General features: G+C 38.6%; 2 protein-coding genes across 2 annotated transcripts; one reads left to right on the top strand and one right to left on the bottom strand.

Annotated features, from left to right (window-relative positions):
* Window positions 1–81: 81 nt before the first annotated feature.
* Window positions 82–15,898, bottom strand: plekha3 (pleckstrin homology domain containing, family A (phosphoinositide binding specific) member 3). Its single transcript, XM_087849995.1, has 8 exons — window positions 15,514–15,898; window positions 12,625–12,741; window positions 12,382–12,531; window positions 10,529–10,650; window positions 10,117–10,221; window positions 9,054–9,097; window positions 5,446–5,540; window positions 82–4,466 (listed from the first exon to the last, which is right to left on the bottom strand). Exons 1-8 carry the CDS (start codon window positions 15,551–15,553, stop codon window positions 4,357–4,359), a joined length of 783 nt encoding a protein of 260 aa, XP_087706121.1. The 5' UTR covers window positions 15,554–15,898; the 3' UTR covers window positions 82–4,356.
* Window positions 15,899–16,032: 134 nt separating this feature from the next.
* Window positions 16,033–21,820, top strand: LOC102795043 (kelch-like protein 10). Its single transcript, XM_087849994.1, has 5 exons — window positions 16,033–16,490; window positions 17,305–17,791; window positions 18,776–19,369; window positions 21,109–21,258; window positions 21,491–21,820. Exons 1-5 carry the CDS (start codon window positions 16,357–16,359, stop codon window positions 21,788–21,790), a joined length of 1,665 nt encoding a protein of 554 aa, XP_087706120.1. The 5' UTR covers window positions 16,033–16,356; the 3' UTR covers window positions 21,791–21,820.
* The last annotated feature ends 2,838 nt before the right edge of the window (window positions 21,821–24,658 follow it).

Here is a 24,658-nt window from a genome sequence, read left to right as displayed (position 1 = left end):
AGTTGATTTATGGGCAGGTAGTATATGCGTGTGTGTTAAAGGTCTATATAAACCCCTAAATATGAAAGGAAAAAAAACACCTTCAGTTTCAAACATTTCTTTATTCAGACAATGAAAATCTGATCTGATACAACCACTTACGTCACTCTGCAGAGACAGTTAAGGCATGAAAATCTCTGCTGGTTTGGCCACAACAAACACAAAATAATCCACAAGAAGAAAAAAAGAGATTTGGGAGTAACTCAGGAGTGTAATATTTAAGCTTCTCTCTCTCTCACATCAGAGCTTGTTGACTGAAGCGTTTAAGGATGGGACATTTATTTCCTCCAAAGAATCCTGAACACGTGAATCTACAGCTAAACAGTTTGCTTAGCATGGAAATGTGGAAAGGGCGGCTTACACGTAACACAGTCAGCCTGCAAAGATGACTCATTAAGATATGGGCGAGATCTCAATATCTGGATGCAAAAGAACAGCAAGAAAAACATCTTTATATTTATTTTAAAATTTAAAATTCCTCTTACATAGCTCAGCAAATATATTCTAATGAGTTCTCTCCCCTGCATTCATCAGCTCATTGTTTATGCATGGTCTACGGCTTCTCTGGGCACAGGGGCATGGATGCTCCCACCTCCTGCTCTTTGAGAAATTCCCAAACCAGCCGAGAGCCACAATCTCTCCCGAGTGTGCTGGATCTGCCCCTGGAAGTCCGAACTACGTCAGCTGGCTCTTTCAATTCAGAGAAGCCGTCTCAACTGTATTCTGTCGGTCACTAACTAAAGCTCACGACCATAGGTAAAGGTAAATCTAAAACTTTTTTAAAAATCCACTGTAGGGTCCTGAAAGTGATTCAATTATAAAAAAAATAAATAAATAAAAAATCCAGTTTTTGATCGATTTAATCTATCATCTGTGTTATTGGACAGAAAAATGGATCATATATGAGGCCCAAATATGTCCCGAACCAGCCGGTGGACCACGTCAGTAGTCAGAGAAGCAAAAGCTCATTAAGTGTTGTCGTCGTGCTATCAAGTCTGAAAATTTGGCAAAATGTAGACTTTATTTTATATGGCCCCACGTAACGATTAAATACAGATCTACCAGCTCTCTGCAGACGAGAGTAACATCACAGGTCAGTAACAGGACATGAAGCGAACATCCAAAGTTTAAACTGTGTGCAGCTCTGATTATACACAGGAAACGCACCTCTGGGTCTTCATCACAGAGAGTGAACAGACATTCGAGTAGAATAATACACAGAAGAAAAGTTTCAAGAAGTCTTCATATATTTAAGGCTGCAGCTTTCAAAGTTTCACAGCCATCACTGTTTCCAACACGCAGTACCATTGTCACTATAATCCACTTATTTAGTTCTCAAATAATTTTTTTTAAAAAAGACTCTGGAGTGCAAAAGTCACCACATCAAAGAAAAATGGATGTTAAGGGAAAGTACTGTAAAGTTACCAGGAAAACTGTCTGTTTCAAAACACCCACAAAATTCACAAAGCTTAGGATACAACAGACGTGGTCCATCTAAATTCCACTGGCACGAGTGACGTTAAGGTGAACACAAACGCACTACGGCGTCAAATGTTTGGGGGGTTTTCAGTTCAGTATTCTGCCGGGAAAGTTGGTGAGCATCACTGTGTTTGCTTTGTTTTCACATGACTACTTTTTCTGTGTTTGAACAACAACACAAGCGTGGCACTGTGCAGACTTCAAAGGGGATGTGTGAAGATTAGGGACAGCCTTCCTCATCCACTCAATGTGTCACTTTGACCTTTAGAGTGTCTGAGCCACAGAAAATTATATATCTTGTGTTTTTTAAAATTTTCTGGTGGTGAACACTGTTTATCCTGCTGTGGATACTTTCACACAAACACATTTTTTCCTCCTTGCAGCTCCTCACAAAGAAATTTACAAAGAGAACACTTTGCAAACAATACATCATCGTCTGAAACGTTAAGCTTTACATATTTTTAAAGTTTGATAAGAATCAACGTGTGAAAATCAAAAACTGTAAACTTTTGATCACCAGTGTGGCTGCGGTTTTTAGATGACTGCTGCTGTGTCTCCTTGCGCTCGCTCCTCTGCGACGCCGCTTGATCGCCTCTCGTGCGTCTGAAGTTATACTTCTCATGATTTTATACTTTCAGGAAGGGAACACAGTCACAAGGAGGCAAATCTGGGGTGTTAGACAGGTGGTGAGCGAAGCCTGAATGTCTGTGGCTGAAAATCCCCACAGTTCAGATCGTTGCATCTGAATCTGCTCCCTCAGACACCTCAGGATGTCACAGCAGAACTCTGTATCCACAGCCTTGTGCTGGGGAACGAATCCATGATGCACAACCAGATAAATGTTGAAAAAAAATGCAGAGCATTCTTCTAAGTTTCCTCAACCTGATGTGCTGCCTTTGGACTGGAAACTGCTTGGTCATAGCTAAAGATTCAGCTCTCATCACCAACGATGATCATCCACGAACTCTGGATCAGTTTAAAGTAAAAGTTGATGTTCGTTCTTTGCACTAATGTGAGGTCCATGGTGAAGTCACACAGTGAGAGTGGTCAGAATGGAGGAAAGAAAAAGACATGCTGAAAATGACCTTAAAGAGGAGATCAGATCACAGTAAGGTTCAGATAAGCTTTTTGATTTTTACGTTTCAGTTTCCGGAACCTTCTCCAGTTTTCCGTGAAGCTGAAGATGACAAAAACAAAAGAGAAACGATGTTGCCGGTGTTGGAAACGCAGGACTGTAAAACAGACTATATGTCAGTTTATACACAACACTTTGGTTCTCTCATTTGAAACGGCTGGATAACAACTGTGACTGACTGGGATGTGGCATCTGTGGTGACTCTCATTCACAAAAGGCAAAGTTTTTATCCGCCACCGTTCGGTTGTTTTGAAGAGAATTTTGATGAAGAAGTGATGAATGCGACCAAGAAACAGAGGACAAATAACTGAAAAGCCGTAAGTCTACGAGTGCATCTGGATGATTCTCCTTTCTGACTTTAGTAAATTACAAAACGACCTTCACAGTTCCACAAAGACTAGGCAGCACAAAGAGTCGCCCCCTGCTGGCAATCAAAAGGAATGCAGCTTGAAGGCACTTCCGCCTCAATTAAATCCCAAAACTGAATCCATCTTCTAAAACATCTCCTAATCTGACACAGTGACCACACACACAAATATAATATGATCTGAGCTAGCATTAATGCTTCAGTCATGTCAGTGACCGATCGCTAAAAAGCTCAGTTTTCATATTCACCCTAAAATGAGTGGTGTTAGGGTCACATCTTCAAGGAAATTATTAAGAAATTCAAAGATTTGCTCATATTCCCAGCTAGATTATCTGAAATTTAGTATTTCTGTCACTTGTCTTAGGAGTTCAGGTGAAACTCGGCTCAAAACGAGGACAAGCTGCAAAGAGCGTAACACGGTCCAGGCTGAACATGACTGCCTGGAAAAAGAAAGGGGGCAGCTTTAATGCGAGTGATTATGTTTTGGCAAACATCTGAAGACACAAGCAGACTCGTTAAAGCAGGGACGGAGAGTGATGGAGAACTTTTTTTTTTTTTTTGCCTTTGCTTTCGGCAATGAGCTCAGCTGGAGGCCTGGAAGAAGAACACAGAAGACGGGAGGAAAGAAGTAATTTGGGGCTCTTTAGGAAAAGCCAGAAAAATAGATGCTTTTGCGTCACATTTGCTGGATTTCGACATCCTGTCTAAGTGCCACTGAACAAAACTTTTGGCTCTGCGATCAGTTTTTGGATGCACAAACAAACCTCAGAACACAACAAACCTTCAGTACATTCTGATTAAAGCAGCCCTGGCATCTAATTGTTCCAGAAACCAGGAATTCACAGTTCATCGTGTCCACACTGCGTCACGGAGCTGCCCGATACAATCATCTGGTTCCAGCTGAGGAAATTCGCTGGATCGACTGGGGATACTTACAATTTTCCTTGAATCCAGGTTGTGGACTTCAAGTACAACTACATGACTACAAAAGTATCCATGGTTAAATCTGAAAGGTTAACAGTGTGGAGTCCTCTCACCTCATCAGGTTAAAGCTTCATATAATTCATACTCTCAATTTCTCGAACTTCAGCTCGGGACTGAATTGCCGTCAGTCTAGTGTATACTGTGCAACTGAAAGACTTCAAGAAATGAAAGCTAATGAATCCAAAGTGCTTTTGTTTGGCAATTAGCTGAGAAACAGCTTGTGAAGGACGTTCCTACAACGAAAATGTTCATCCTTGGTGTAATGGTGTCAGCGTCTCAGCAAATAATGATCTGGTGGCGTTTGTGACATCTTCTAGAGTTTATCAGGGTTTGGATGGGCATCTCGGGGTCTTCAGATGGAAAGGTCAGTGTCTGTGTCAGTGGGCGTGGTCTTTGGGCTCACACTGCCTGCCCTCTCCTCGGGAATGGAGGACGAGTCACCGTTGAGAGTAGGCAGCAAACCTGGAAAACAAAACAAGTATATTAACTAGAGGTGGGAATCACCATACATCCCACGATACGATATTATCACAATACTTAACGCACGATACGATATTATTGCAATTTTTTAACATATTTTGCGATATTCAGATTCTGTACATAAAGGTAAACTTTATCAATATTCATTTTATCTAATATCAAAGTCTCACACTCAGTCTTTCTCTCATTTCAGTTTTATTGTTGACAAACTGAACGGTTTGTATTACAGTCTAGTCCAACTTAACTGAATCAACCATCTGGTACAATTATAGCTATTCTGAACTATGCAGTTTATGAAAACTATGCAGCCCCTTCAGCAACTGAAGAATTTGAAAGTAAATTAAAACAAAATATAATTTTACATTAAATAAAAACGTTTTACACTTAATTAAAATAAAACATGTCTTAAATTAAAATAAGTAAACTGTCATGTTTATTGCTGCCAAAAAAAACAGTTAAACACATTTGGACAGTGAAGGAATGTCAGGATTCTTGCTCAGAAAAAGGATCAACATGCTCTGAAGTCTGAGCACAAAAACCTTTTTTGTAACAAAATATCGATTTCTGCTGTCCCTGTATCGATACATTATTAGCAAACAAAATATCACGATACTACACAGTATCGATTTTTTCCCCCACCCCTAATATTAACAGGTGGGTCGCTTTCATTCAGGATTCTCGAAATCGAGTTACACAGCGGAAAGTGCAGAAAGCTACAAAGAACGTAATTAAACGACTCACTGAAAAGGGTCATACAGGCTTTAACTCTCAGTACTGAATACAAAACATGTTTTCAGCTCAGTGGTAAGAATTCATATTGAATGTAACTACACCTACTTATACTAATTACCTTAAATAATATCACTTAAAAACTTAATGTGTTTAAGTCTCTCTACTATTTTCTCTTTACTTAGTTCTGAAGTGTCACTTATGCAGACTATAAAAAGATGTTAAGTCTTACGTTCAGTATCGTAAACCGAGCTGTCAGAGTGGGTACGGTTTCTCCGCTGAGTTGACCTTTGACCTCCACTCACATACTCCTTCAGTACACCTGACCTGAGGAGGAATGAAAAAGATTGAGAGACACTGAAAACTTTCTCACCGCAGTGAGTGTTATTTAACAAGTGTGTCTTACAGCTGTAACTTAATGGGGAGGTTTTGTGAACAGTAAAAAAATGTCATCCACAAATATTTACCCCTATTAGCCAGAAGGAGAACAAAACTACCAAGAAGTAAAAGGAAGAGATGTTTGCACATCTCCTCAGACTGCTGCCCACAGGACCTTGACCCAGATAAGAAAATGCAAGCTTTAGCTGCCCTCAAACAACAACAACGGAGAATCTCAGCTGATAGGATTTAGCAACACAGTGTCAAGCAAACTCTTCTCCAAACTTGAAATATTTTCAACTACTATGTGTTTGTCTAACTTCCCGATACTGTGGTCCCCGCCAACCTTGACACAAACATGGTTCAGGCGGTTAGCCACCGCATACAGCATTTGCTTGAGTATTGTTTAATTTCAATCATGGCTTCTAGTGTCTGCTTTATTTCCAAATCTAAGAAATGGACATTTATACAGAAACTTCTTTTTTTCCCAAATCATTATGTTTTGAAATTATAGAACTACAGTGCTGATGCAGCACAGTCTGTCACGCATCTGCACTACAGTCAAATGAGCCTTTGTGTGGCAAATGTTTATGTCTAGATTGGAAATAAGGCAGACACTAGGTGCCATGGTCATTAGAATTATGGAAAGGCAGCTTATTAGGTGCTTTTCCATAATACTAAGACTGCCTTATTTCAGCAATTACCAATCACATTTGATATAACAAGCTAAAGTGACATCAGACTGGACAGTCCTGTCCAGTTAGAGATCAAACTGCAATCACAATCGTGCTAAATTATATAAATAAACATTTATAATGCTAAAGAAGTCCTGAACATGTGAGAAGAAATCATACATATTTATACGAAGCTTCCAACTGATTCCAGCTTAACTATCAGTTGTTGAAACAATAACAAAATCTGTGAAAATAAATGAACTATCTAGACTGTCAACTGCTGCAAGTTTAATAAACTGATAACTGAGTTAGTTATCAGCTGATCAGAGTTAGTTCAGTTTGGTTTTTCTTATTATTATTATTATTATCAGTAAATAATATCATTACTATATTCAGGGTTTGTTGAAGAAAAGCAGCCAGCACTGGGATTTCTGCAGTCCAACTACAACAGAAAACCCAGAGTTGCCTCCAGTTTTCCATTAAACCTGCTTCTGGAGCAAAGCCCCGCGTCCATCTGAGACGATGCAGGAGCATTTGCTCATCACGCAATCAGACTCCAAAACACAAGAACATAAACAAGTTGTCGTTACTCATTAAATAAATGCAATATATAATCTTCATAATACTGTACAATTTCCACTCAGACCACTGGGCTGCTTCATAGCTACTCACTGTCGTAAATTATTACTGCACTCATATTAATCTGTCAGTCTTGTGACTCAGCACTATCACACTGGACTTTACAGGTTGTGCTGTAAATATTTAGTTTCATCCTGATGTCTCGTGTGTTCATTTGCACATCAAACCTCACAGAAAACCTTTTTTTTTTTTTTCACAATCACGAGTTTAAATTTTATCGCTTGCTTTGCTTTTTGTCCTCTATACAGAGAATGACATCCTCTGAAAGTTAAACGAACCAGCAACAAAAATGAAAGGACCTTTAAATCCTCACAGTCATTTTCATTCAGCAGATTTGAGAAAACCTAAAGAACTAGTTTGGTTTCTGAGAAACTGGTGAAGAGCCGTTAAATTTGATTTGTAAAGGTCAACAACAACAAAAATTTAAATACTCAGTTTATTTTTTGCATGGTGTGTGAACAGCTTCCCCCCAAAAGATCCAAGACGTAAGTACAGACGGAGTAGAAACTGTTGTAAAGCGGAGTGACGTATGAACACTTAACCTTGAAGTAACCAAGTGAGGTGTTACAACTTTTCACAGGTGTGACAGGGGTAATGGGTAGTTAGGTGGGTCATTTATATTTTGTTTTAACACTGTGGACCAATTTTTGGTGTAATTTTCTATGTGCAAAGTGATGTTTCGCAGTGAAGTGGTGCTCACGAGAACAGACTAGCAGACACTTCAGACCCAAACTCATGATGAAAACAACTAAACTGACATTTTGTGAGGTTGACGCTTTTGTGCCCAAAACATATTACTGATAAACAATAACTGAATATTGTCATGGGAAAAGTAAATAGTATAGGCATCATTAACACATAAAGCTGTAAGGAAAAAGGAAAAAGGTTTCCTGTACAAAATCTAATGGAGTCATAAATGAACCCACTCAGTCATTTCAGTGGCTAAAATAGCAGTCGCTTGAGGGTTTAACAGGTTTTACTTGCTTTAATAATACCTGCTGTCTATGCTAGCCATTAATGTCAGCAGATTTTAAATCACTAAAGTGAACAAATGAAGTTGAGTCTGATAAATATCCTAACATTTCATTCTTATGTGATGCAGCAGTCATCAGCAATTGAAAAAGCACTTACTTTATAATTTTAACATCTCTCAGTAACAGATATATGTAACACCATTACTTTAAAAAGTGTCCTACCATGCATCTCAGTCCAACCATTGGAACGAGACTTTTTACAGAATCCATCAAGAAAACATGATATTTTTTTTTAAAAAAAGGCAATCATGCTACACACAAAACAAGTCACTTTGTTGAATTAGATCTCAGGTAGATGGTGACTCTGCTGTCAGAAGGTGACGTGTGTGCAAAGCACTGCACACGGACTATAAAATGCCAATATGTGACAAAAATAATCAGTGTGACGTGTCCATCCTCCAGTACACTGTGAGATCTCTTCAGTACCTGCTGTAGTAAAGCCTACACTGAGTTCAGATTTACATATTTAAAATACTACATTTCTGCCTCCTGGAGGCCAAAATCAGCATTCCAGTAAACTGGATTTTTTTTTCCCTTTCTTATTTGGAGAACAGGGTCAGATTGAAAGCTTGTACGAATTCAAAAACTTTCATGTAAAAGTCTGCTTCCTGTCCAGGGTGATTTTTCAGTGTCTGCACTGAATAATTTTACTTTAAGTAGTAATACTGAAACAATGTTTTGCATGTTTGTATCTACTTTATTGTTCTTTAACTTCCTCCTAAAAATTCTAGTTTGAAAACTCTTTGTCTTGGACTAAACGATCCACCCTAAAACCAGCTTATTACTTTTAAATCTGTGAAAACGCATTGAATTCAATTGCTTTTAAAGGCAAGTTGTAACACAAAGCTGTAACCGCAAGGCATTGTATGCATGACATTATGATTGGAGGCTGAGCCTGCATAAAAGTTTGAAGCTAGAATCGCCCCTGGTGCATCCAAGGGTTTTTTTTCCCACGTAAAGATCTTTGAGCAACATGTTTGTAATAAATATGCTTCATAAACAAACTTGAGTATAGTCTACAAGAAACTTTAAATGTGACTTTGAATTAATTTAAGCCCCCTCTTTTTTTGTTACAACTTTAAGTTCATGATGGTTTGTGTACGTGTTTCACTCACCTGTCAAAGCTGTATGTTCCAGGGTGACTGATTGACCGCTTCATCTGTACAGAAAGTGACACATTTGGTCGTTTAGATTTTTTTTAAGTTCAATTAAAACCTGATAACAATTTCAAGACCTTCACTTTTGTTTTTGTTCAAAATATCTCTGATCCCTCGATGAGCTGTAAAATGAGAAAGCATTTAGACTTTAAGCCACTTCGCTAACTTTTTATTTCCATCTGGCACGTCTAAATAAAGACCTGCGTCTTGAGCATTATTGGAATTATTCTGTTGCAGATTAAGATTTTTTTTATTATGCCTGTAGGTATTGGTATTACAATGTTCAAAGTACAGTGAAAAGAATACAAAATAAGTAAAAGGAAATGAAAAGTGCCTGAGACTGAAAATGGAAATCGACTGAACAGTTTGATCATTTTTGTGCATTGTGTGAGGGTAACCTGAGTGACTGGTGCACCTTTCAAAATACAAAACAGAGTTATCACCTTATAAAAAAAAGAATTGGTCTGTTTATAAATTAAACGAGTAAAAGATCAAAGTAACATTTTTATTGAATTCTGTTCGATTTCTTTCTTACTGTAAAAATATATCAAACTAATCAGTGAAGATAACATTTTGCTCGAGGTTTTTGTTTTCTTAACCTCTCCTGTCACATCTGCTTCAATGTTTTACCCTGAGTGTATGAGTACAAAATAAAATCTACAATAAAACAATTGTTTTACACTGTTATTTGCCAAGTCTACAACTACACAATATTTCTATCCAATTACAGAACGGCCTAATGACTCTGGTTTTGTGCAACATTGTGAAACTTGAACAAACCATAGGAATATAAATGAAAAAAATCGGTCGTGTCAACAAAGATACAAAATTGTATTTTATTTTACTGAGGATGTTTCTTCTTGAATATTATTACTCATGTTGTATTAAACATCTTTTATCTACTGTAACTGAATAATTAAACAACTTTTGAGTTAGAGAAAATAGATATTATTGACCTATTTTTTTTATTAATCTAAACCTAAATTACAGGCTTTTGATTAGCTAGAGAAGATGAAATTACCCTTTCAGGAGGTCGGAGGTCAGGAGTCAAACTGTGATTGGCCAGGGTCATACATTCCTCCAGAGTCCTGATGAAAGTGGCACATGTGGCACTGAGGAGCGAGGCCTGAAGACACACAGACGGATAACCAATCATCTTTTTTTTTTACTCACATACCTTCAAGCTTCAAACTGAGAAATAGTTTTGATCTAATTTTAGATGTAATCTTTCTGCCTGATGGGTCTTTTGTGTGCACTAAAGGTTCCTTTTTTTAATGGTAAAATGTCTCCTTTTTAAATAATTTCTTTCTGAAATACACAATAAAGCAAAATAATATCATTTAGGTACTGAAAAAAGAAACTCTTATAATTTGAGTCTAACTTTGAAATATTGTAAAGATAAGTTTGAGGTAAAAAGAACCCCCGTTTCTTACCTCAGAAGTCGGCGCGGTCTCTGAGTCAGCGCTGTACTGTGATTGGATTGTTTGGACCTGCTGGACGAGGAGGTCACAGTACAGGCGGAGTTCAGACATTTTTGTCTTCAGACAGTCTGGACCTGACAGACAGAAGTGTTGGGTTCAGTAAACTCTAATAAATGTGTACCTGAATCAACTAAATGATACCACTGTTCACTTCTGTTTTATGTTAAAATATTTAAACAACTAGATTTCCATGATAATGTACATGGAAGGGTTGCAGAGTTGGACGACCCTTCTCCGTGTCTTATTCGATTTTGAGATGACCAATAGTCAATATCACTATCCACACTCCGTAATGCATATTGTGTGGCCCCAATTTAATAAAATCAAAAAACACAACAGTAGTCTCTCACAGGATGAAAGACACTGAGCAGCTTATTTTGCAATTCCAGAATGAAGAAAAGTAATATCAACAGGAGAATCATGTTTACATGAATGGTTAAGTCTGTAATTAATGACCACAGGTGGACAGCTAAATGGCTAAAATGATAAGTCATAGCTGAGGATGCACCAAGGAACCTGGGAATCATTCCTTACAGTGTTTAAGGTAGACCTGAGCATTGTACGGCCCTGGCCTCATGTGGCCTTTACCACACAGCTGTCAAATAGCTCAACCTGGGCAAAGCGTTAAAAAGCGTCTGGGGCCTAAGGGCAGAAATTTATGAGATTTTATGAGTTTTATGAAAAGAAAAGTGAGGACATTCCAGAGCTCACAGGTGCAAAAAGACAGCTCTTTGATTTGCTGTTGATGCAACTGTCCTTCACTTTTCCACCTCATACTTTGATCCTGACTGAGTAAAATAGTAAAGCATTTTGTATAAAGTTAAAGGTCTTTAAAATTTTTCAAAAACAATACAATTTGTTCGGTTTGTTTTGGGAATGTTGATTAAACAGTTATGAAAGGCTGGAGTTTTTATTATGTCTATATCACGTTTTTATTGCCTAATTGTAAAAGCCACTGCTACTGCTACCAGCAGCAGTTTATAAAGAGATAAAATGAATATTGAGCACAACTAAATTTAACTCATTGGTGTAGCCTTTCACAACAAAACCAGTTTCTTGGGGAAAATAATTGTCCACCCTGGTTTAAGGCAACAGTTTAAGAAGTTTAAGTTCAAAAAATAAAATAAAACTAAATATAAAACAAGACAATACATGCAATACAAACATTACTAATCTAGTTTGTAAAATAAAAAAAATAACACCAGGACCAAGTTATATAAAACAATCTCATTAAGATGCTGCATACTGCTGTCATCTGCAGTTGCTGTTTCTCCTTTTTCTAAACCTCCTCATTTAGCAAACAAATCATATACAGAGCTGCCAATAGATAGCAGAAGTGAAATATTTAATCAAGCTGATTATAAGGTGCTGTTACTGTAAGTGTAACAAAAAGTGTAATAAAACTCTCACTTTATATATTGTCTCTCTGACCAAACACAATGACCGAGCGCGAGAGATAAGCCAAAGAATTACGGTGGTCTGAGTGTTTCAATGGTGTCGGCTCACCTGACCTCAGCTTGCAGTTTTTGTAAATACACAGATAAAACTGCCGGTGTAGCAGCTGTTAAATATCTCTGAACTGCTAACCATTTCCTCTTAGGTCTCTCTATGCCACGTCAGCTGTCCCGTGGCTGACCTGTGGTGAAGTACGCACAGAATAACATTGAACTAGCAGGCTGGGCTGCTTGTTCTTTTACTTTGTAATTTATTCTAAATTGTTGCTGACTGAAATGGTTTCCAGTTTTTGTTAGGTAATTTTCCCACAGATCAATCCTGAGAAAAAAGAGCAGACATTGCAGACTTACCTTTGTGTTTGTTACTGTCCAGTGTCCCAGCTTTGGATGACCCCAAAGCCACGAGCCACCTCTGCCTCTCTGCAGCATTCACAGCTCGTACGTAGAAATGCTGTTCACCAGGGATTATCAACTCTAGACGGGTCGTATCTGTCGGATGAACTGAGACATAAAATATGAGGAGCGTTAGTGTGATGGATATGTTTGCTTTTGTGGCACCATGAGAGAGAATGGGTGAGATATAGAGGAGCTAACCTTTAATATCACATACGGACATCTTGATGGATCCTTTGCTTCCTTTGCCAACATCGTCCTCGCTGTCGTAATAAGAGATGACTCCGTTCTCTAAGACGAACCAGCGAGGCTGCCATCCTGAAGATAAAAAAACGTACATGTTTAATACAAAAAAAATCAATAACAACACTGACTTTATAATTCCATGAATTTTTAGGTTTTATATATTCTCAAAATTGCACCCGAGTTTTGTTTATTTTAAAATGATATTTAGTTTCAATTTTACAGTTTAATATTAGTTTTTTTTTTTAAATTTAATTAAAAAACATGATGTAGCAAAAAAGTCGGTTATAGAACAAAAACATGCAAAACAAAAACATAACAAAAACACAAAACAAAAAAAACCTAAACAATTTTTTTTAAAGATTCTGGCACTAGATTGTGACACAGAGTAAAATTAATTTGGTTGCAGTTTTAAACAGGTAAAATGTGTCTTTCACCACCTGGAAATTTCATGTAGAGCCTGAAAATTTTTAGGGCCAATATTGATATCTGGTGATCTAAAAATCTGCTATATATGCTGATATTTTTCCCCTTTTTAGACACTATGCACCATCAACATCAATATTTCTCCCATCACTTCCTTCCTTCCTTTTTAAACTTTCATTTTTTGGCTGTTATCTGTGCTGATAAGGATATAATGGCCAATAATCATCTGTTGTAAACATGAAGTTATGATGGCTCAAAAAATGAAAAAAGAACATAAAAAGAATGACCTTGATATTTGCATCTGCTATCAGCCAAATTCCTATTTTAAACATTGTAATTTAGTAAGTGGTCCATCCCTATTTCTTATTGCCCAGTAGGTTATTTTCTTAATTTGACTGGTCAACAACAAGAGAAGATGGTGATCAAACTCATGAAAGCCACTTTCTGAATTTTCCAACTCTACAAGACAGAGGACGTTGCTGAATAAACTCTATCTTATCACCTTAACCCGATTGTTTAACATCCACAGATATTCAGTTTACCATTAAATATGACAAAGACAGGGGCCCATACTTAGAGGTTGAATCAGTGCATTTTGAAGCCAAAAATCTTGACCATTTCCTGCTTCAACTGTCTGAACTCTAACTCTGACTATAACTGTTTTTGGCAAGGGATCATATAATGAAGTGAAAAGGGAAATTTAAGTCTCTTTAGAAATGTCCCTTCAGAGGAGATTGTTCTGATGACATTCAGTTTCCAGCTGACAAAAAGCAGATGACAGTGGGAGTGTTTGAGGTCACAAGCAGTGTATAGTTTGTCCTCCGCCACTATTATTAATAGACATGTTATGCTGGCATCATTAAGGTCAAACACCACTTCAGGTCCTGTTACCATGCAGCTGGTTTACATCAGAAGATACGTCCCTGAGTGGTTGTGTGTGGCTGTCAGTTCTCCTCTGAGCAACATTTAAGTTAATGCTATAAATACATTCACTCAAGTCCTGTATTTAAGTAGCTCATTTGCTACTTTAAACTCTACTCTATTACATTTTAGAGTTTACAGTGATAAACATTTACTACATTTACAGTTCCTTTGCTCTAAACTGGGAGCTCCATTTCTGACATCCTTGGTGTGATATTTCCTTCTTAGGTTTAGACACACAAATGTATTTAATTTTATTTACTCTGTGAAGACCCACTCTACCCCACCTTCTTTTCAGTCTATGTGTGTGTTTATTTCCATTGAGCAACACCGGCAACATCTGGGCCTTCTGTGCAAGTCCTCTATTAAAGCCCTTAGAGCTTAGTTGATGTGTAGTTCTCTTCCCTGAGAAACCTCCTTTGGATTTTGGTTTCTTGCACTAAACAAGATTCCATACACAAGCACTTTAGTCATCAATTCACTCGCACCACTGACCATAGCAGCTATACACAGCAATTAGCTCACCTACCTACTTTGTCATTTGATTTGACAAATATAATGCTTTTTATTGGTATTTGTATGCATCTACCTTTCTGTCAAGCCTGCACAGCCCAGTTTGTGCAACCATGACAACAGGGAAAACTACTGGCTCCAGCAAATATGAAATCTACCAAAGCTGAGTTTCATATAATCTAACTTGAGGCCTTTGGATCTGAGGAACGGCTGAGATGCCTTAAAAGCATGTTGGTGCACTGCAAAGAACTAAATGCACTTTCCAAGAAGAAGGTGAATAATTGTAAGAAGCAGCATTCACCAAAATGACCTTGTTTTGTTTGATTTGCAAACATACACCACCACTACCACTATCACCAACAACAACTTTAGTTTAATGAAGATGTTCAAAACATACTTGTAATTTGTGTAATGTGGCTATTGTAAATTGCTGAATTATTATGACTTTTGCCAGTAAACCTGGCATGCAGTGCAGATTGAATAACTCTGCTTCCAACTGTCTCTAAAGGTCATAACAAACTGACTTTTAAATTCTTCAATGCTTTAATTTAATTAAGCGCTAAAGACCCATGTGTAGGTAAAACGGTGAACATAATAAATGCCAAAACTTAGAAAAATGTATTTACTGTTTCTCTACGTCTAATTACTTGGAATACTTTGATAGCTCAGCATTTACAATCCAGTGATGTCTTACATTTTACCATGTCGAAAAGGTATTTCATGACTTTTAATGCTTTAACTAAGTTTTTGCAGCAGTACCTTGGTATTGGCATGACGCCGATTAGCAACATAATTCTGACTAAATAAATCCAACATTGCATTAATTTACAACCAAAAACAGCAGCCACACAGTATCATGTACAGTTTTAATTTAATATTAGCTTGTTAGCTAACCTGCTAATTTAGAAACTTGTAACATATGTAAAATTGGCTGACATTATTCAATACTAACACGGCTAGTTCAAATCAGTTTTTAGAAAGACTCACCTGTCATGTAGTTCGTCCATTTGTAAAGTATCCCCTCCATGTCTTCGCTTCACATCGGCTAACGTCGCTAGCCTTTTCCTTAGCCAGGCTAGCTGCAGCCGAACACTAGCTATATGTAGCTAACGGTCGCAGTAACCCTTGGTTTTCTGTGTAGCGCCGCTGGTTGTGTAAAACATGAGTGAAGCGTTTGTGGTTTGTGACGGCTGAATGACAGCGTCAGCGGGTAAAAATAAAGCTGAGGTGTTGATTTGTTCTGAGCTGCTCGGAAACTCGACGGCTAACTTCTGGCCACTCAGCTGATGGAGAAAAATGTCAACAAACCACCAGCTTCTCTACGGAGTCCCGGAGCAGCCATTCCACATGAACGCAAAAATACATAAAGAAATTTGCTTTGAATTTACGCAAATATTTATTTTTTTCAATGTTATGGTCATTTCAGTTAAAAAAAATATATATAAAAATTCTACATTTATTTAATATCTGTTTTTGTCGCTGATATTTTTATAAATATTTTATTTGGCAAAATATATTTATGTACGTTCGTTAAAAATACAAAGCTTGCAAAATGTCATACATACAATTGAATTTACTAAGGTAGAAATTGTGATTTTGTAATACAATTTGGTTTATTTGTAATCCGTTCCCCGATTAATTAACGGAAGAACCGAATGAAGCGCTATGATTTTCAAATATAAACAGACTAGTGACGCTTTCCAGGCAGCATAAGTTAACGTAATCAGTAATTTAGACAAAGTACCTTACAAAGTTTAGGCAGATCTCTAAAGGAAAACACTAAACAGGAGATTTTTTAGAAGTTTAAACATCTTGAGTAACAGCTGAATAATGAACAGCACCTGTAGTACTGTCTTTAGTGAGCTTTTTCTGGAGGGACAGTTGTGTGACTCTGTGATCCGAGCTGGAGATGTTGAGTTTAAAATTCACAGGATCATCCTCTGCAACTGCAGTGCATACTTCAGGTGAGCAGGCCTGTGTTGTTTGGCTGTGGTTTGGTTCTGCATTTATCCTACTTCAAAGCTTTCATGTAACACAGTGCAGCAGGTATTGGGAGGTTTCAATGTTACACTGTACTTTTTGATCACTAGAAATGTTCTGGAGCAATTTTTAGGGGGGGAAAATCAGTCCTGTATTTTTATTTAGTTATTTATTTTGGGAGGTTTGTTGGGATACATATATAGTATAGGTTTGTTTTTGACTCCACAATGTAAGAGGTAGTTTGAAATATTACAGATGCTATAAACTGGCTTTCTCATTATATTTCAAATTGTATGTCAAAATAGGCAGGTAATCAATTTAGGGCCAGACTGAGAGGTGGCCAATGATATGCCATTTCTGTTGCAGTGGGACATGTCCGCTCTTTCCAATTCTGTCTAGTCAGTAAATTTGGTAATGTGAAATTCAGTTATTATATTTGCAGCTATTTAATGCCTGCTGTCCCCTGTCGCCCTAACCCTGTTACTGTATAGGAATATTTGCTACAATGCCTAGACAACTCTATATCTTTCTGTCTGTCTAAACATAGCAGCAATGCTGAATGTTTTTCTGCACATGTCTGAATAGATTACCTTAAATAGGAGACTGCCCATTTGAAATCAAGTCATTTTAGATTTTTGTTACTTTAATTTCATATCTCTTTGATCACAGCTTGCTGAAGTAAGCATGCAGCTGAAAAATTCTACAAATGCTATTTAACTATGAGCTGCATGACATCAGGTACTTTTTAAGTTGCATGACAGAGAGACAATGTGAAAATGCTGATCTGAATCTGCACAGGGATCTCTTCTGCTACAAACCACTACCATCAAACGAGGCCTACAACTTCCCCACTGTGTCTCCAAAAGCAATGAGCCTCATTTTGGAATATGCCTATACCCAATCTGTTGTGGTGACGGAGGACAATGTACTGGAGCTGTTGGTGGAAGCAGACCACTTTATCGTGACTGGCGTCATTCAAGCCTGCTGCGACTTCCTGGAGAGGAAGCTCTGTGTAAATAACTGCGTCAGCATCTGCAATCTGGCACACTTACACAACTGTCCTGACCTCAGGGGAAAGGCCTATCTCTACATCCTCCATCACTTTGAAGAGGTTGGTGCACTCTCCTTGGAGTTCCTGCAGCTCTCTGTGCAGCAACTATCAGATCTTATCGAGAAGGATGAGCTCAATGTGAAGCAGGAGAGCACTGTGTTTGAGGCCATTCTCAGATGGATCAACTATTCCCCCGTGGAACGTGGGTGTGACATGCCCGCACTGCTCAAGAAGGTAACTGAAAATGGGATATCAATTTAAATGCTCCTCTAAGTGCATTTATTTTGTTTATTACTCAGTGAGGGGCTGTTGAATGAATGGTACAGTCTGAAAGTATAGAAAGTAACTTCCGCTGTAGCCATTTGAATTAGGAATAAAAAATAAAACATAAGCTTGATGCCTGATGCAAAAAAAGAAGTTTGATTGTACACTATTGTGTTTACAGAGTTGGGTGTCCAGGCCGCCCACCTGCTCGCCCATCAGCCTTTTACGGCTGACGTGTAAAAAGCTAAAATTGCAATGGCAGAATTACTCAAACTTAAGGCTTGGTAATAGAGTTAATGTAGGGGAATCATTCTTCTTCATTCTTAATCACATTGGGGGGTGGGGGGCTGTTTCTAATTCACTTGGGAGTGTGCATCAGAAGGTGCTCATCATTTAGTCCTTAATAAATTGTAAAAGTATTATTTACACTTGCGTCCAGATAAAACTGGCCGTTGTTTTGTAGTTTCAGAAGTGCATTATTGATAATGTGTCTGAACTGCACTTTAGCTTTTCTGACAGAAAAGTTGACTATGCCCATCATGTCCTGCCAGAACTTACTGACTGGTCCTTAGGCATTTACAACAGGACACACCCCCATTGTGGGACCTGTTTCTACAGCAGGAGGTTACTCAGTGCTCAGATAATGGCATTGACACTTGACTGTGGCACCACTGCTTGTTTGGAGGTAATGCCATGACCTGCCATTGCTGTTTGGCAGGTGATGCTGTGGGTCTTTACAGGTAATGTTAGGGTCTTTAAGGGCAATGCCACAGCTGATTGGAGGCGATGCCAGGAGCTACCATAGCTATCTGGGTGATTCCATGACATTTTGATTATAGGGATAGTGCTATACTTCACTAATGGGTGGTAGCATGGTGGCTACGTCCAACTCTTATATACAGTCTAATGTTGTATTTCTTGCCTTTTTCCCTTATGATTCTTGTTTTCATCCAGGTCCGCCTACTATTAATGCCCACTGAGTACTTGGTTGACACTGTGAGCAGAAATGATCTGGTGATGAGTAGTCCGCCATGCATGAATATGGTAACCACTGCCATAAAGATGCTAAATGAGTCCAATATGGAGAGACCTCTGACCCAAACACGCCTGCCGTCTGAAGTCTTATTGGCCGTTGGTGGATGGGTGAGTCATTTCCCAAGTAACAAGATTGAGTTGTACAATGTCCGAGCTGACCACTGGGTGCCGCTGAGCTGGAGACACAATGCTTCTCTGGGATTCTACGGTTGTGCTTACCTCAATGGATGTGTCTATTGCATCGGAGGTTTTGATTTCATAAGCTATTCAAGTCACGTGAGAAGGTTCAGCCTCACCAGCCGAACCTGGACAGAGGTGGGGTCGATGCATGAAGAGCGGGGCTTTCTCAGTGTGGTCACACTGAATGGCTGCATATATGCTATGGGAGGGTGCCGACAACAAAAGAAACTGAAAACTGCAGAACGATATGAGCCTGACACCAACCAGTGGACTATGATTGCATCGATGCACAAGCGCAGGACAGAAGCTGGTGCTGCAACACTACACGGCAAGGTAAGTGGAATTGAGGTAGTGGAAGATCTCTGCCATGTTGGTTTTGTGGAGAAAGTGGTGGACAAAGTTAACTGGTAATGCTAACAGCCTTGGTTAACAAGCTGCGTCAATAAAATGTACAGTCAAATAATTCCATTAGAAATGCACCAAAAGATGCTAATGCCTTAATCTGTTAGTACACTTCCCAAAGCAGTCACAAACCCAAACTTTAGCTAGGACGCTATCCATATGGATGAGGGGTTTTTTTGGTCTTTTGTGTCTGGCTGTAAAAATTATTTTTAAGGCTCTGTAGTTGGATTTACAACATATGGGGATTTATTATCTTTTGGAGCCAGCCAACCAACGAATTTATGCACTGGAACATGAGAGCACAGTAAAATATTACTTTTCTGTGAGCTTCTGTGCAAAAAACATTTTTAATAGTCTTATAAAGCTGGCCAATGGGAGTCATTTTTAAAAAATGAATATTTTTTTAGATTAATGTCATGAGTATTGAGAAAGACATTCTTTCCTTGGTTGGTACTTTTTTTCTTGCAAAGTTATAACAATCCTGCAAAGGATTGTTTTGGGGGGTTTTTTGGTTCGATTGGGATCTTTTTGTTAATTTAATCTCAGTAATTATATGTTTTTTTTAAAAAAAAGAATATTATGGCTTGGCAATTTCTTTATTCCTATTTTATTTGTTTTGCTTAACATGGCACTGATTTGCAAATGTACTTTTCAGCTTGAGGGCTTAATCAACACGGGACCTTTCTGTGGAAAATATGAATAGTTTATGAATTGTATCAGTTTTATAATATTTTTTAAAGCTAAATATTTCTATTACCATTAATCCAACAGCTCAGGGAGAAGGTTATGGTTACTTCACCCTCAGATCGTGAAAAATAGTAATTTTATCATTTCTGCATCCATATTTTCTAAGTCTGCAAAATACAGAAAATAATTGCAGCAAACCTCTGCTAAAACTAAATGTTTTAGGATAACACCATCATTTTTAGATTTTTACTACTATTATGCAAAGTAGCTACACAGAAATCTGATGAAAACATTTTTAGTTTTTCACAAGCGCATGGCACAACATGGAAGAGCCACCTCCACGGGACAAAACTCAGCTGTCCATCTGCATCTAAAGGACAAAGTCACTCTTTCGAGGACGCCAATGTTCACATTTTGGACAGATGGTTTGAAAGAGGAGTGAAAGAAGCCATCTATGTCCACTGTGAGCGACCATCTTTGAACAGAGGCGGTGGTTTACGACACCAACTGTCTGCCATCTATAATCCAGTTTTGAGATCCCTCCCCAGACCCCTTAACGCCCACTCACATCCTGGGCCATCTGACCTCAGGAAATCACATGATAGGGTGGAGCCAGGTTTCACAATGAGCTCACCCGAAACCCTGGCTGATTTCGACCCACACCCAGTTTCACACCTTGGCTCATGTGATTAGGTAGAGGATCATCAGGGGGTCCTTTGTCTCTTTTGTGGGGAAACTCCCACTGGGCTTAAATCTGGGACTCCACTATTTGACTCTTAGAACTGAAGAAGCTTCTCAGATGAGAGGTGAAACGTCTTCAAGCAATTTAAAGAAATCCAGATGCTTTTCTTTCAAGCTCCTTAGAATACGATGACCTGGATGACTGAGAACCTTCACAGACATTTTTAGTTTTTCAAGTATTTTCTGGAAGCTGAAACATTTAATTCTATTAATTTTGACTTAAACATGATTTTAATTTCTAGGTGTACATTTGTGGTGGTCTTTCTGGAGATGAACCTCTGTCATGTGCTGAGTCCTACAACCCTGACACCAACCAGTGGACACTGATCACACCCATGGAAACCGGGAGGTCTGGGGGAGCCGTGGTCGCCTACAATGACGAAATCTATGTTGTAAGAAGAGCTTAAAACATACTCTTACTACAGACAGAAATTCAAACATGGAATGTTTACTGTACCTGTATTTGGGAGTCTGTATTATTTTCCAAGTACCATGTACTGGATTATTGGAATGTGATTTCTCTAATTACCCTAGAATCAGATATTTTGGAATCTGGAGACCTATTTAATTATACAACAGAACAGTTTTACGTTACAGACTGTAACAAGTCCTTTGTCTGCACAGGTTGGTGGCTTTAACGGTATCACTCAGTTGCGTAGTGTCATCGCATATGACCCAAGAACAAGACACTGGCGCAACGTCGCTCCCATGTTACACCCTCGCGAAAACTTCGGCATTGCAGTGCTGGAGGACCAGCTGTATGTGGTTGGAGGTTTCCACAATGGCGGCTTATTCTGCAATGTGGAGTGCTATGATGAAAAGACCAACAGGTGGTACATTGTCAGCGACAAAGGGATGACCCAAGGTGCTGTCCGTTGTTGCGTTCTGAAGCGACACCCCGATCTGACTGCTTATCTTTCATAATTATTTCACATAAAGAAATAAAAAAATACATTTTTTATCAGTTAAAAAACTGGCTGTTTTTCTGCTTAAGATCCTGAGGTCTGACATCCCAGTGAAAAAGTCTCTTTTAGCTGAACAGAGAACTTGAACTATGATGGGCATTGCAGCTTCCACATTTTATGGCCACGAGGGAGGTTAACAGCTATGATATTAAGATCCCATTGGTAAAAGTCAAATCATTTCTTCACTAATAGGTGATCCATTCAAGCCGCCATCTTCATCTCTACCACCAGCGTCTAGACTCCAGGGGTTCCTGCCCTAATCCCTATCACTGCTCTGATTCCATTCAGCCAGGATGGACCATCAGAGTCTAACTGGCAAATACCTCAAACTGAATTCTGCACATCAATAAATCATGTTCAGTTCCGTTGATTGATCTCTCCTTATTGAAATAAAGCTGATGTGTTTTCTGAAACCCAGTCTGTAGAATATATTCTGGCATTTAAATTTAAAGCGTTTGAAATTATTTTGAAACACAGGAATAGGAACCTGTAAATGAAATGCCCTTTGTTTTGTTTGAAGTCGTTACGGCAGCATGAGAAGGCTCAACATCTTACTAAGGCCTTGATCACATGCCCAGACATCGGTCAGATATCCTCTGGCAGCCCCAGCTCATGAAGAAAAATGTGTATTCCTAAATCAGTTGGTGAGTGGTTCCTGGAGGTTGCTACGTGAAATACTGTAGGGCACAAAAGGGCATACCATGCTTCATTTAAAGCCTCCTTGTGATTGCTGTAATTGCAGGCAGATTGTTGCCCATAGGGGAAAAGTGGAAAAAAGTAACTTCAAATACTTGAAATTACCAAAAAAACTGATAAAAATATGAAAAATGTAATGTAACCTGGAAATCACTGCAGTACCAGTGAACGGTCTTCATTTCCAGTTTACATAAACTTTTTCAACTTTCACTGCTACTTTGTGACTTGTTGGAGAGTGTTTGCAGAAAAGTTGGATACTTTTATCTAAATCACAAGAAACAATCAGTGGCAATCTGCTGGCAAACCAACCAATAACAAGGTTTTTTATCCAAAATCCTCTCAGTGACCATTTTTATCAACAGCTAGCAACCACTCACCGACCAGTCAAGGAATATCCATTTTCTCTTTAGACACCACTGCTTAGCTTGAGATAAATGCTTGTAATAAAACTAGAAGTTTAACAACATATTATAGCTTTGGTATAAAAAAGTGTTTGTTAACTCTTTTTTCTTATTATTGCTTCTGTTCTTTAACACTACTCACCTTTTTCCATGACATGGTCATAGGCTGTTTATAAAACATGGACATAGTCAGCATGATGTTGTCCACTGGTTTGTGAAATCCCATTTCTGAAACCTCAAAATGAGCATTTGGACCATGATCAATTCATCTTTGATGAAGGATGATCAATGTTGGGGAGTAACGGAATACATGTACCGCCGTTACGTATTTAAAATACAAAATATGAGTAACTGTATTCCGTTACAGTTACCGTTTAAAAAGGTGGTATTTAGAATACAGTTACTTTGTTGAAATAAATGGATTACACGGCGGTACTTCCCTGTTTCATATTGTGGTGGGTCAGGACTGTTTGGGTTTTGTTTGACAGCTACGTTCTGTTGTTCCAGGCGGCAGCGTTACGGTTGCCATGGTTACAGGGCAACGCTCTCTCTCTCTGCGACTGTGTGTTTCCTGGTTGAGAGAGGCCTTTTTGTTGTTGTTGTTGTTGCGCTAAGCTAACAGGTAGAATGCTACAAGCATAGCTCTAAAGAATGTAGCATCATGGGCAGTGTAGTCCGTGTTGCAGGGAGAATGGGCCGCCATACACGTTATGTGTCTGTGAGCAAGAGTACGAGCTGTCATCGAGCAGAAACAGGAGCTGGAAGCATGTAAATATAATAATAACCACTGCAGCCAAGAAGAGCGCCTGACGAGCCCAGTTGTAAGTAAGCTATTAAGACTCGACTGTACACCGTGTTCGTGTTTTCCTCCAAAAACAATAAGTTCCGTTGGAGCAGCCTTTCAACGCCTCTCTCTCTCTCTCGCAAGAAAAGTTGACCCAGACAACAAAGTAAAGCTAGTTTTCAGCTACGAGCCGACACAGAACCTGACGTATTAGCCAGAGGTCCCTTTACTATGGTTCGGAGCCGCGGACCTTCAGTAATAGTAATAAATCACAGCAATAGTACATTCATGTAGTTGTAAACAGCATGATAATATATTAAGTAATCCAAAGTATTCAGAATACGTTACTCTCATTGAGTAACGTAACGGAATACGTTACAGAATACATTTTGGGGCATGTATTCTGTAATCTGTAATGGAATACATTTTAAAAGTAACCTTCCCAACACTGAGGATGATGCATTTTATCTAACTTTATCTAGCATTTTGTGGCCTTTCGACATATTTACCAGCAGATAGAGGACAAAGAACTAAGTTAAAAAAAGACTCTGGGGTTTCAATTGACAGTACATTCACCTCTGACTTAATTAATGTTGCTGCACAGAGTTATCCGGATAAATTTAAGTAATGCTACCCCCATTTGCACAGTCCCCTAACTAAAGTGCTTCTCCAAACTAAAACCACACATCTGTACTGGATCTGACTAACCAAATCTATAGGTCCTTCTCAGACCTAGAGAAAAGCTTCAGCGTTGTCCTTACTGCCACAGTAAGGACAACGCTGGGATGGGCATTATAACGTCTCTTGGTGAGTCACCTGAGCCACTTCTATTCACTGTAATCACAAAACAACCCGCAGGAAGAAAAATACACGTTGAACATTTGTGTCAAGTTGATACCCTTATCTTCAGATATGAAAGTGTGATTACTCAAAGCAATATAAGCAG

This window comes from Neolamprologus brichardi, chromosome 13, assembly GCF_056152115.1.
Source record: "Neolamprologus brichardi isolate AB-2024 chromosome 13, ASM5615211v1, whole genome shotgun sequence".
Lineage (NCBI taxonomy): Eukaryota > Metazoa > Chordata > Actinopteri > Cichliformes > Cichlidae > Neolamprologus > Neolamprologus brichardi.
Note: the sequence above shows the minus strand (reverse complement) of the source record. Positions and strands in the feature narration are given on the sequence as shown.